This window comes from Galleria mellonella, unplaced genomic scaffold (genome assembly GCF_026898425.1).
Source record: "Galleria mellonella isolate WM207_F2 unplaced genomic scaffold, CSIRO_AGI_GalMel_v1 utg40, whole genome shotgun sequence".
Taxonomy (NCBI): Eukaryota; Metazoa; Arthropoda; class Insecta; order Lepidoptera; family Pyralidae; genus Galleria; species Galleria mellonella.
The window spans coordinates 6,839,410-6,852,266 of record NW_026442094.1 but is presented as its reverse complement, the minus strand read 5'-3'; the positions used below and the strand labels follow the sequence as shown (position 1 = coordinate 6,852,266).

General features: G+C 38.1%; 2 protein-coding genes across 3 annotated transcripts in view; one reads left to right on the top strand and one right to left on the bottom strand.

Moving 5' to 3' along the window:
• LOC113520282 (C2 domain-containing protein 5) overlaps positions 1–7,681 on the top strand; it is a 39,965-nt gene extending 32,284 nt beyond the window's left edge. The window contains exons 21-23 of the mRNA XM_052898193.1: positions 963–1,154; positions 1,436–1,540; positions 2,026–7,681. Coding sequence (XP_052754153.1) covers positions 963–1,154; positions 1,436–1,540; positions 2,026–2,076 — 348 coding nt within the window. The 3' untranslated portion in view covers positions 2,077–7,681. The remainder of the gene's footprint in view (positions 1–962; positions 1,155–1,435; positions 1,541–2,025) is intronic.
• Positions 7,682–10,776: 3,095 nt separating this feature from the next.
• The window catches only part of LOC128201371 (myosuppressin-like), a 35,561-nt gene continuing 33,480 nt past the window's right edge, over positions 10,777–12,857 (bottom strand). For both annotated transcript variants that reach the window (XM_052898151.1, XM_052898150.1), the window contains exons 2-3: positions 11,823–12,013; positions 10,777–11,288 (exon numbers count right to left, since the gene is read on the bottom strand). In XM_052898151.1, the coding sequence (XP_052754111.1) occupies positions 11,197–11,288; positions 11,823–12,013 (283 nt within the window). In that variant the 3' untranslated portion in view covers positions 10,777–11,196. The remainder of the gene's footprint in view (positions 11,289–11,822; positions 12,014–12,857) is intronic.

The window sequence follows — 12,857 nt, the reverse complement described above, 5'->3', positions numbered from 1 at the left end:
TTCTACGTCGATGTGCTCAGACGCCTCAAAGCTCGTGTGGCACGAGTTCGTCCAGAATTGGCGCGAGAGGGGCGTTGGATTCTTCACCACGACAATGCCCCTGCCCACACCTCTCTTGTTGTCCGTGAGTTTTTGAGTAAAAATTCCATTACGGTGACCGAACACCCCCCCTATTCGCCGGATTTGGCCCCGTGTGACTTCTTCTTGTTCCCAAAAACCAAATTGGTACTTCGGGGGCGGCATTTGGGGGACATAAATGAGATAAAAAAAGCTACGACGGGGCAGCTGAGAAACCTACAACCAGAGGACTTTCAAGGAGCCTTCTCACAGTGGAAACGGCGTTGGCACAAGTGCATTATGTCACAGGGGGAGTACTTTGAAGGGGATAAAATTGATTTACCTGAATAATTGTAAAATAAAATTTTTAAAAAACTTTTATACGTACTTTCCGGACAAACCTCGTATTACTAACGCTGCTACGACCGGTGGCGGTGCAGGCGGTGCAGGCGGTGCAGCCGGCGGCCGTGGTGCTGACGGCGCTGAACAGCGTGCAGGGCGCGCGCGCGCGCGTGCGCGCTGCGGCTGCTGTGCGCGCTGGGCGGCTCAGCTGTTCGTGCGGGTGAGACCACCTGCGTGCTGCGAGACTGGGCGAGCTGGGCGGCTCAGCGGCTTCCTGCACACCTTCACCTGCGAGGTGAGTGCAGCGGCCGGCGGCCGGCGGCCAGTGCACGCGCGGCTGCTGTTCGTGCGGGAGACCACCTGCGTGCGCGAGCTGGGCCGGCGGCCAGCTCTGTTCGTGCGGGAGACCACCTGCGTGCGCGAGCTGGGCGGGCTCAGCGGCCTGCACACCTTCACCTGCGAGGTGAGTGCAGCGGCCGGCGGCCGGCGGCCAGTGCACGCGCGGCTGCTGTTCGTGCGGGAGACCACCTGCGTGCGCGAGCTGGGCGGACCACCTGCGCGAGGTGCAGCGAGGCGGCCGGGCGGCGCGGCTGCTGTTCGTGCTCAGCGGCTTCCTGCACACCTTCACCTGCGAGGTGAGTGCAGCGGCCGGCGGCCGGCGGCCAGTGCACGCGCGGCTGCTGTTCGTGCGGGAGACCACCTGCGTGCGCGAGCTGGGCGGGCTCAGCGGCTTCCTGCACACCTTCACCTGCGAGGTGAGTGCAGCGGCCGGCGGCCGGCGGCCAGTGCACGCGCGGCTGCTGTTCGTGCGGGAGACCACCTGCGTGCGCGAGCTGCGAGCAGCAGGCAGTTTGCAATGGACGTGCAAGTGCTACCATATTTTATTAATTAGAAATAATTACTTATATTTTTAAGAATTGCCCACTGAAAGACACATTCAAAGGAAAATATACATACATAACTGTATTTGCATTCAAGATTAACAACTTTCTAGTAAACTGACTGTAGTATTTAAACGCCACTGTTGAACTTGCAGGTGCTAGCGATAGTGCGCGCGTACACGGCTGCGCTAGGCGGCAATGCGCTCACATCATTCTACATCACGCAGCTCATGTTGCAAGACAACGCACATAAAAATCAGGTATGAGATAAATAACAAATAAATAAATATGTGATTCAACCGTAAAGCAGTTGTGTTTGCATGGCTGTGTTTCGGTTTGAAGGGTGGGATATGGCGTGAATTTACTGGGTACAGAGGAATAACACCTGAGTCCTCAGGAATGGCAACGCATGGGGGGTATTATGGGTGAAACAGTATACTCTGTTATGTCCATGATACTGCTCATGTCTATGGGCGACGGTTGCCACTTTCCATCAGGTGGGCCGTCAGCTTGTTTGCCATTCTGAGTTGTATAAAAAAAAAAACAAAATCTTGCGCAAACGCTGTTCCGAGTCTAAATTTTGCTAAAGGACTAGTGGGCAAAATTTACGCACAACTGACTTTTTATTTTCAATATAATGTGTCGGTCACCTATATCTGGTCACTATAAAGAAGGGATGACTTGTTAAATGCCGTTATTTGTAAATCTAACTGTTTATTATTAATGATTGGTATTTCTATTTCAGGGTCAGTGTCTTCTGTCTGTAGGCGGAGATGTGGTTCATATAACGTATTAAGGTAGTATCGAATTAGTGCATATCGAATTTGTACGGTGCAACCGGTCCTATACAAGTATCGCATAGCATATTGGCGATATCAAAGTACAGTCGCCTCCATAAATAAATGCTTATTATGGTACTATACATATAAAATATTGTTTAGTAGGTATAGTGCTATAATATTGTATGTACGTCATTTATTTATTTTGTAATATCTCAAATGAAGCTGTTATTAAAATAAGGTTAAATTTGTGAATTAAAGATATTTTGTTGAAAACAATTATACGGATCCTAAGTCAGTCAATGGCTATTTATACGTTCTTTTAAATTCGTTAGAATCTTTATACTAAATGTGAAATAAATAATAAAATTATTATCTATCTATTTTAAGAGGCAAATAGCACAAAATATCCTAACAAGAACTGGCACGTCATGGGAGTAACGAGAGATTTTTATGCTGAAGTAATTATGCACTTTATTTAAATAAACATAGTACTTGTATTTGGTTGACTACAATAAATATCATATTAGAGTACTTAGAAAGAAAAAAAAAAAACTAACAAAAACAAAACTAATTATATTGTTTTTTTTTTTTTATTAAATTAATAAGCAGTTATTATTAAAGTAATAAAAAAAAGTGTAGAGTTTTAAATCTTTGTCTTCATGTTTAATTCTGTATAACCAATACAATATAATTTTTTTTATTTTCTGTTAAATATATCAACACGTAACAATAATCCTTAGAGAATTATCTATAGAATATAATATTGTATGGAAAAATATGTAAAGTACATAATTACTAATGAAAATCAACATAAAAAAAATTACGTGGTGCATTACGCCTAGTTCAATTCATTTAGTCAACTTTTTATATACGTTATTGTCTTTAGATGTATAAATAATAATTATATGCTAAAATTAATGTGTCGTTTAAAATCGCAGCTGACTGTACTGTACTATGTCATTATTGATAAGAAAGAGAGACTGTCAAATTATTTATGTATAGGTATAAATGTAATTTTTTAAATGTCTTTTTAAAAGTGGACGAGAAAAACTGGGCTCATCACCATTAAGTTGACGAGTGAAGCGTTTGAAGTATGTATAGGGGTATTAAGTAGTATTTATTATGTGGTATTATATGGTATAAAAAATATTCAAATTAAATTAAGATAATGTATATGTACGTACATACATACATACTGCATATAGATATTACAACTCTGCATCTTCTACCGAATTTATCATGGGGAGTGCTCTGAGGAATTGTTCGGATTGATACCTGCTGCAGATTTTCACCATCGTACAACCCGACACAAACTAAAGTTTCATCCCAACCTATCTGGACGAGTGGCGTCGTGATCGTCGTATCTCCACCGTGCGTTTTTCAAGGCACTTCCTTCCACGCACAACCACACTTTGGAATCAACTTCCAGCAGCAGTATTTCCGAACCGATACGACAACATGACCTCTAAGAAAAGAGCATATTCCTTTTTAAAAGGCCAGCAGCACACCTGCAATGACTCGAGTGCTGCGGGTGATCATGGGCGACGGCAGTCACTTACCATCAGGCGAGCCGCATGCTCGTTTGCCGAATGTGTTATAAAAAAATATTAATATATAATATATTATTATACATACATAGCCATTGTTAAATAAGCATATATATATTGTCTTCCTGCTTCACTCGTCTATTAGGATGCGAGGAATCCTTTTTCTCTCGTCCATAACTTTAAATTGTTTAAGTAGGTTATAAATTATTATATTATTTTCCTTGTAAGATACTATCTTGAATGTATCCCCTTTTTGGTCCAGTGGTGTATTTGATTCGAGACTAACAGTGTCCTAGATATTGCAGGTCAAAGAAAAAAATAAATCTGTTTCAAGAGATTTTTGGCTCAAATCAAATAGTTAATTACCATCAAAGATTTTTTGGATATTTTTTCTATCACCTAAAATTAAACCTACGATAATTAAGATAAGAATCAAGTTAGTAAAGCAAACCCGCTGGGCCAAAAAGTACCCGCCTATTTCAATCGCAGAAACATGACAAATATAGGACTGTTTACTTACATCATGGTTGTTTACAACCTCACATGTTTTATGAACGGAACTTGACGCCTTAGATAAGTGGCCAATGAATCGATAGATACATTATCGCTACTGCATGCATGAGGTAGATCGAGCAACAATTTTCGACATCTTATATATACAATAACGAAATTATCTCTAGTGTATCAATAAATTTATCAATATCAATAGTCTAGTATATCAATATTTCTGTCTTGCACTACTACTGCCCACTCGCTACTTCCTATGCCACTGTGTTAGGTTGACTGGAAGAGATCTCTTTTAGAGATAAGTTCGCCTTTGCTAACATTGTTATTAACTTATTGTTGTTACTGTATGTTTTAGTGCAATAAAGAATATATAATAAATTCCTTTGCCACTTATCTGGGGTCGGTACGCTTCTAACAGCATGGATATAACTTATACGATATGATAACCGCATATGGATCGTTCATGAAACATGCAAAATATAGTATTAATTGTCTATTTAATCTAATATCATCGTCGTGAACTTATATTCGATATCTGAAACGCCAATCAGTAATAGAGTTTCATGTTTATAAGTCAATATTCTTTGGGATTGTTTAATCACGAACGGTTTTTCAGAAACCGCTGAAAAATGTTAGCAACTTAGTTTAAATTATTTTTTTTAAATATACAAATGCTCTCCGGAAATGAATTTATATTTTAGGCGCATATCATCGGCGCAGGTCGACATCTAATTAACTCAATTTTTGTAGTTGGTTTTCTCTGTAATGGTGTCGCCCTCTATTGGCTTAATTTCTGTGCCACCTTTGTTATACATGACTTTTCAGATGATATTACCTGCCCCAAAAAGTAGAAAGCGAGTGGTAATTTAATTTCGTGGTAAATTTAATTAAATTAAATTATTTTTAAATGATTCATACGTGAATTTGTAAAAGAAGTTTAGGTTATAATTCGATCTTAGAATTATTGAGATAATTGCTGTCAATTTATAAAAAAAAAACCGTCATTATTTCAGCCATTATCTGTCCACTTCTGAACATTAGCCTCCCCCATAGACTGCCATAAGGAACGGTCCTGAGCCACCTGCATCCACTGGCTTCTTCCAATGAATTGGTCAAGAATAGCTGATCCGCCGAAGACTGGGGGCCGTTTCTTTTTGGTGTTTACCTCTGGGAGGTTTTGCCTGTATTTGCCACGCTTGGCAGGCGGATTGGCAATGTTTTAAATTTTATAAAAAAAAAATACCTCCAACCTTATATATGATAAATATTGAGTTAATTCTTAGCCTACGCCGATGATAATAACCATATTGTTCTCTCTATTGCAAATACTCTTTAAATTGTCTTGCCATTTTACTTAGGTACAAGCTACATGTCTAAATCGCATGTTTTTTGATGTGTATTTTAGTAGAAACGGGGAATCGGACCTCATGAATCCTCATGAATCATGACCTAGTACTTAAACCCGCTTGCGCTATCGGTATACGCTGGCGGGGCACCAGTGAGAGATGATAAATGAGGATGAACTCAAATGAGCATCGTGACGAATTCACCAAGAATTAACCACGATGGTTTCTATGGAGACTGTATGTTTTTTTTTAATGGATGATATTGGAATGGTAACTCCGCCTGCGCTAACGGTATACGCTGGCGGGGCACCAGTGAAGAATGAAAGGTGAGAATGAAAAAGCAGATCAATTAGTCCATCGTGATGAATACACCTGGGAGAATTCAGCACGATGGTTCCCAGGGGGACCACGTGGAGGTCGACCTGAAAGAGTATATTGCTAGCAATAGGACTTGTAGTCTGCATTACTAACAATCCCTTTCCCCTCTTGGGGACTATATGGAGATCGACCTAACAAGGTATATTGCTAGCAACGGGGCCGTTAGTCCCCGCTATAGACAATCCATCCCCCGAGCATATATGGATTAGTGTATGGTGCTATACATTGTAATTCTCAATGTAAAACTGTTCAATGCTTAATATTAGCAACGTGTAAACTGTGCAGTAAAATTTATATAAACTATTATTTCTTTAGACGTTGAATTTGGAGCTCTTTATCCAATACATTAAGGTTTTGATTTGTACAATAAAGTGTAATCGAATTGCGTTTCATTTGATACGCAACCGATGGATTCTTTTATGTTTGTTTTTAAAACTTTTTTTTGAATACTATTTTTTATTGTGCTATTTTTTATTGATTATACCATCTATGTATGTATTTTTTTTTTCTATATTTGGCATACTTTTTAAACTATGCGATTGTCCATTTTTTTCGTAATAAAAAAAAATAAATCAAGAAATAATATGGAATACATAAAATTAATACAAAAAACTATCTGTTTATGTACAACAATTTTTAAATTTTACACCGCATAATAACTTTTCTGTTTTGCCAAATGTTGACTGGGAGAGAATGCTATATAGCATTATATCTGCTTTTTGTACTAAACATTTTTTTTTGTAATGTGGTCAATAGAAAATAAATAAATAAAAACTCTATTCAATTTATTCATTTTATGTACTGTTATTTCAATTAAAAGATTATTAAATATGTCAAGTATAAAGAAAAAAATATTATACTCCCAGTTTAAAAATAATGGTTATACTTGTTTTTCACCTATCTTTACATTTTTATATAATATCGTAGATTATCAAATATAATAGATACGATTAGGAATGGTACTGCATTTGAGAATGAAATGTTTTGAGAGGGAAATGGAGTTGTGTCATTGGTCATTAGCAGGGCTAAGCAAGAATGGGGTCGCTTCTGAAGCATCATTCCTTTAAACTACTACTAATAGACTAAAAACTATTTTTAAACATAAAATTTGATATCACAACGAAATTTTTATTTTAAGGAGTAATATGAACTCTATTTAATTTTTTTTTTTAATGGGTGATAATGGAATGGTAACCCCACCCGCGCTATCGGTATACACCGGCGGGGCACCAGTGAAAGATGATAAGTGAGGATGAAGCAGGTCAGTTAGCCCATCGTGACGAAATCAGCAAGATTGTTCACGATGGTTTCCAGGGGGAACCACGTGGAGGTCGACCTAATAGGGCATATTGCTGGCAATGGGGCTGTCAAACTCCATTGCCAACAATTCCTTTCCCCCCATTTAAAATATATTAAAGTCAAGATTATTCTTAAATTAGATTATGATGGTCTATTAGACTGTAATTTCGAAAAATTATCGAATTAAAATTTTAGGTTTAGAGAAATGACTCATCAAAATCGGCCCCAATAGTTATACTCAAAAATAGTAATACTTTTACTCAGTGACATTGCAGAAAGCCCGTGATGCAGCGGGAGAGCTTCCAGGGGTCGCTGCACTTTAAAAAAGATGTAAAATATAAATTTTACTTTTTTTTTTTATTTTAAAGTGCACAAACTGTACTTAAAATAAGAACCAAGCTTTCATTTTTCTCATTAATTATTTACAAAATTCAGTCAGTGCCATTTCCAATACGTATCTTTATTGCGTTTTGGATGTTTTTACGTATTTTATCTATTTATACATGTGTGATATTAGCATGAAAATATACTGTGGTAAAATACTTGTTTGAGTTTTATTTGAAACTTAAAACGTAGATGTGAGTTCTTTACTTGAATAAGTTTTACCTAAAAGCGCTTTTAGACATAAATGGATAGTGTATATGTCGCCTTTTTGGAATTTATTTATTTAAGAACAGCCATAATAATATAATAAGCATACTTTAATAATATAATAACCAGTGGGAGACTTTGTACAAAAGTCGATTGCTTGGGTACCTCTGTCCCATTCGTGTTTCAACCGTGAAGTAGTTGTGTTTGCATGGCTTTATTTCGGTTTCAAGGGTGGGATATGGCGTGAATTTATTGGGTACAGAAGAACAACACCTGAGTCCTCAGGGATGGCAACGCATGGGGGGGGGGGGGGTATCATGGGCGAAACAGTATACTCTGTTATGTCCATGGTACTGCTCATGTCTATAGGCGACGGTTACTACTTTCCATCAGGTGGGCCGTCAGCTTGTTTGCCATTCTAAGTTGTATAAAAAAAAAAACATTTATATCAACTTAAAATACATGATAATATGGTTATGTACATTATAAAATGCTGCCTTAATTAAATAATTAATATAATAATTTAGAAAATGGAACATTTGTTCCATATGAGAAAATTGACAATATATTAAGAGGTTTGTTTCAACCAACTTTAAAAAGGATTTTAATGTTTGTTTCCTCAGAAGTTAGTTGTTTGTAAACTGATTTGGGATTTCTTTTATCTGAAAGGACATACAGTTCGGTCACATAGAAGTTTTATCAAAATCGGTTTAATATTTCAGTTTTTAAATCAAAATAACTGATTTTGTTACAATTGAAGTATTTTTTTTATAGAACACTAATTTATTAGTTGTTTTACAGTCTAGAGTAAACATTTTTCAGTTACATTGGAAAAATATAATGAATTACATCGCAAATGACACACAGATCGTGGAGCAATGAAAATATCTAAAAATAAGACCGTTATCGATCGATAATCTATACCTATTGTTAAACTTTTCAAACTAAAGAATAGTATTTAAAGAGAGCAAAGGAAATTCCAGAAACTTCCAACTAAGTGATAACTAAGCAAATAATTCAAGTAACCGTTATTAATTTCAACTAAGTAATTTTATAGCATACTCGATAATATCTAAAACTTAACGACTTTTGAATTAGTACTTTGAAAATTAATGCCTCAATTTATTGCGGCTTATAAGGCCACAGTGGCATTTTCAATAAATTGTGTTGAACTATATAAGGCCATAGTGGCATTTTAGATAAACTGTGTTTAACTATTAGATATTTGTTAATTCAATACATTAAGTAGATCTCTCTTTTGTTATTTACGAGTTCTCTCTTGTCGGTGCAACTAATTCATACATTTTCTTCCAGTCAGCTCGATGCCATGTCATATCTTTGACCTCCCTATACGACATAACATCTAGTGTTTCCTTTATCAGCCATTAAGTTTCCACTGCTGAACATAAGCCCCCTCCATAATTGGCGGGATTTGCCAGAAGTTTTCACGCTTGGCAGGCGGCTTGGCAACCGCAGTTAAGCCTTTAGTGATGTTTTAAGAGGTACGCTGCAGCCTATCCCTCGACCACAAGTTCCCTTAGTCGCCTCTTACGACACTCAAGAGAAAGGAAGGGGTGATCTATTTTATGCCGGAACCTACACGGCGATTTATTTATTTATTTTTTATTGCTCAAAATAATACATTTATACAATTTATTTATTTATTTATTCATTAAAAATAATTATAACATTATAACAGCAAAAGCCAAATCAATGTTATAAACCTAGTATGCTAATATACAAAGTTATAATAAATGTATTTAACCCGACTAAATATTTCTGAGCCGCTTCTAATATCTTTGGCAGGGGGGAAAGGGATTGTTAATAATGGAGACTGATAATCCCATTGCTAGCAATATACCCAACCAGGTCAACCTCCTCGCGGTTCCCCCTGGAAACTATCATGATTAATTCCTGATGAATTCATCATGATTGGCTAACTAGCCTGTTTTCATCCTCATCTATCACCCTTCACTGGTGCTCCGCCAGCGTATCCCGTTAGCGCTGATGGGGTTACCATACCATTTTCACCGATCAAAAAAAAAATCTTTGGCAGGCTACTACTAAATATATCAATGGTGTTTATAATATTGCCATATGGCATACTCTACCAGCTAAGGAGGAAAACTGAAAATACATATATAGGACAATGAAAAAGCTGTAATTCTGACATCAACTACCTGATTCTCAAAGTAGGATTACCTTATAAGAAACTTGAATGGACATTTAAGATCCCTTTTATGGTATAAGTTCGCTATTATATTCATTCTTTGCATGAGAACTCTGTGTCCTCTAAGATTTCAGTCTAAAATAAAGTGTAACAAATGAACAAACATTTGGAATAATAACAACACTGAGGCCTGATAATTTGAGACTGTACAAAAGTCGTTGGCATGGGCACCTCTGTCTCATTCGTGTTTCAAATATGAAGCAGTTATGTTTGCATGGCTGTGTTTCGGTTTGAAGGTTGGAATATGGCAGTGAATTTACTGGGTACAGAGGAATAACACCTGAGTCCTCAGGAATGGCAATGCATGGTCTAAACTGCTACATGGTACTGCTCATGTCTATAGTCGACTGTTACCACTTTCTTTCAGGTGGACCATCAGCTTGTTTGTTATTACTAAGGTAAATAAGAAAAAATATTGAGAATTTATTTTCCAAAGTTAGTTCAACCCAGAAACTAGATCGGGACCTCATTTTAGCAATTTTTATAATCGTGATAAGCGGACCGTTAATTTTTAGAGACAGCAAAAAATTTGAATAGACATTTGTCAAAGGGGGGGGGGGGGAGGGAATGTTAGTTTAATTAATAAGTTAAAAATATAAGTCTAGCAATGGATCTAATAGACCCATTGTTTGCAATATAGAGGTCGACTTTCACACGGCTCCTCCTGGAAACCATGGTGGTTAATTCTTATAGAATTCACCACGATGGACTAACTGAGCTGCTTTCATCCTCACCTATCATCTCTCGCTAGTACACCGCCAGCGCATTCCATTACAACCCATTAACGTGTGACGGTTTTAAAATAAAAATCCTTGAGCTTGTCATAAATATGTATTTATTTAAAACATTACAATAGTCTTATTTATAAAATGAAATGCCACAAAATGTTGACAACAAGATTATTAATTACACCTTACAATCTATAATACTTTCAGCAATAAATACATCCTTCATATACGTAGCCTAAGTTTGTAACTATTCAATTTGGAGAGAGAGGTTTAACGTCATACAATCGCAGTGTTCCGGATACCCTTACATAGACTCGAACATTTAAAATAACACCGAACTTACCTAAGAAAGGAACTTTTAATATATTTTTTTTTTTGGACGAAGTAAAACTAGTTTATTTCACATTATTGAACGAAATGAAAGCAAATATATTCAAGCCACGTCGCTGCGAATCGGTTGCGTTATGGATGCGTGGAGGCGGCGGGCGCGCAGCGGTCGCGGGACGCGTCAGCGGCGACGGCCGAAACGCAGGAACGAGTGCACGACGTCCTGCCGCTTCATACCGGTGTCCAGCAGTTGTGGGTAGTCGCGGACTAGAGCTGGAAAACATTGTGTTTTTATGTTACTTTAAATGACAAGCAAGTTGATGGCGTACCTAATGAATAGTGGTAATCGTCGCCTATTACTGGAACAGTACCATGGATTAAAATATCATAGATGCCAATAAAAGCAGGTCAGTTAGCCCATCGTGTCGAAATCCACTGGATTTAACTACGACGGTTTCCATTTCCAGTTTCAACCGCGCGGAGCTCGACTTGATAGGGTATATTGCTAGCATAGAGCAATTAGACCCTATTACTAATAATCACCCCCCCCCCCCCAGTCTAAGATGTCAGGTCTCCATACATCCGTTATTTCACACTTAAACCAAAGCAGGCATGCAAGCACAACTGTAAAAATATGACTAAAATATGAGTGTACAAGCAGTCGTCTTTTGTATAAAGTCTACCTTTGAAAATGGATAAATATATTCAGAGGCTTGAAATAACTCCGTCTCGTTCTTGACGTAATATTTACGTGATGAACATGATAGAAATATTATGACGGCATGAATAAGAAACTATGATATGCACCTTGGTACTCTGGCACCTGCTCGCCAGCGGCCTCAGCATAAAGCTCCAGGAAGGTGTTGAGTGCTTGACAGAAACGCGCCGCGCGGGGGTCCCCCTCGGCTGCGTCGGCGCACAGCGGCGCGGGCGCGGACAGCGCTCCCAGCGCATACCACGACAGCACCAGGCACACTACTGCCACACGTGACGAGTCTCTGTTGACAAGCGAGACCGACAGATGTGATTAATGATAGTAGACAGTGGACCACACAAACAGGTTTCTTATTAGATGATAATGGAATGGTAACCCTATCTGCGCTATCGGTATACACCGGCGGGGCACCAGTGAAGGATGATAGGTGAGGATGAAGCAGGTCAATTAGTCCATCGTGACAAATTCAACAAAAAATGTTCAACGATGGTTTCCAGGGGGACCATGTGGAGGTCGACCTAATAGGGCATATTGCTAGCAATGGGACTGTCAAGCTCCATTGCTAACAATCCCTTTCCCCCGACCACACGAACAGTACATGCATATATCTATCACGCCTATGTTCTATCAGAGTAGGCAGAAACAATACAACGCCAGATGCTTCGATTCAAACAGGACTCTTTCACATTGCAATATTATTAAAAATATTATTAAAAAGTAAGTTTGTTTGTTACATTATAGCACCTTAACAGCTTAACCAATCGTTACGAAATTTAAGATAGGTACACCTAGTATATAGGCTGGAGTAAGACCTAGGCTACCTTTATTCTAGTCAAAGAACATATCCTGGTCACGCGGATAAAGTCGTGGATAAGAGCTAGTGTACCTATAAGTCATTGATTTGGTATAGCGACGTTCGTAAATAACAAATGAAGCGTAGAAACTCTTCACACTAGAGGCCGCCACCTTCACACGTTGAGTAAATTAGTAAGTATTGTAATATAAATTGATAAAATAGTTAAACAGTAGTACCTATGCTGAAAATGATGTATGGGTCCAAATCTTGACTACTTCGCAAACTATTTATGGAAATTAATCATTTTAACTACTAGTATAAATGCAAAAAT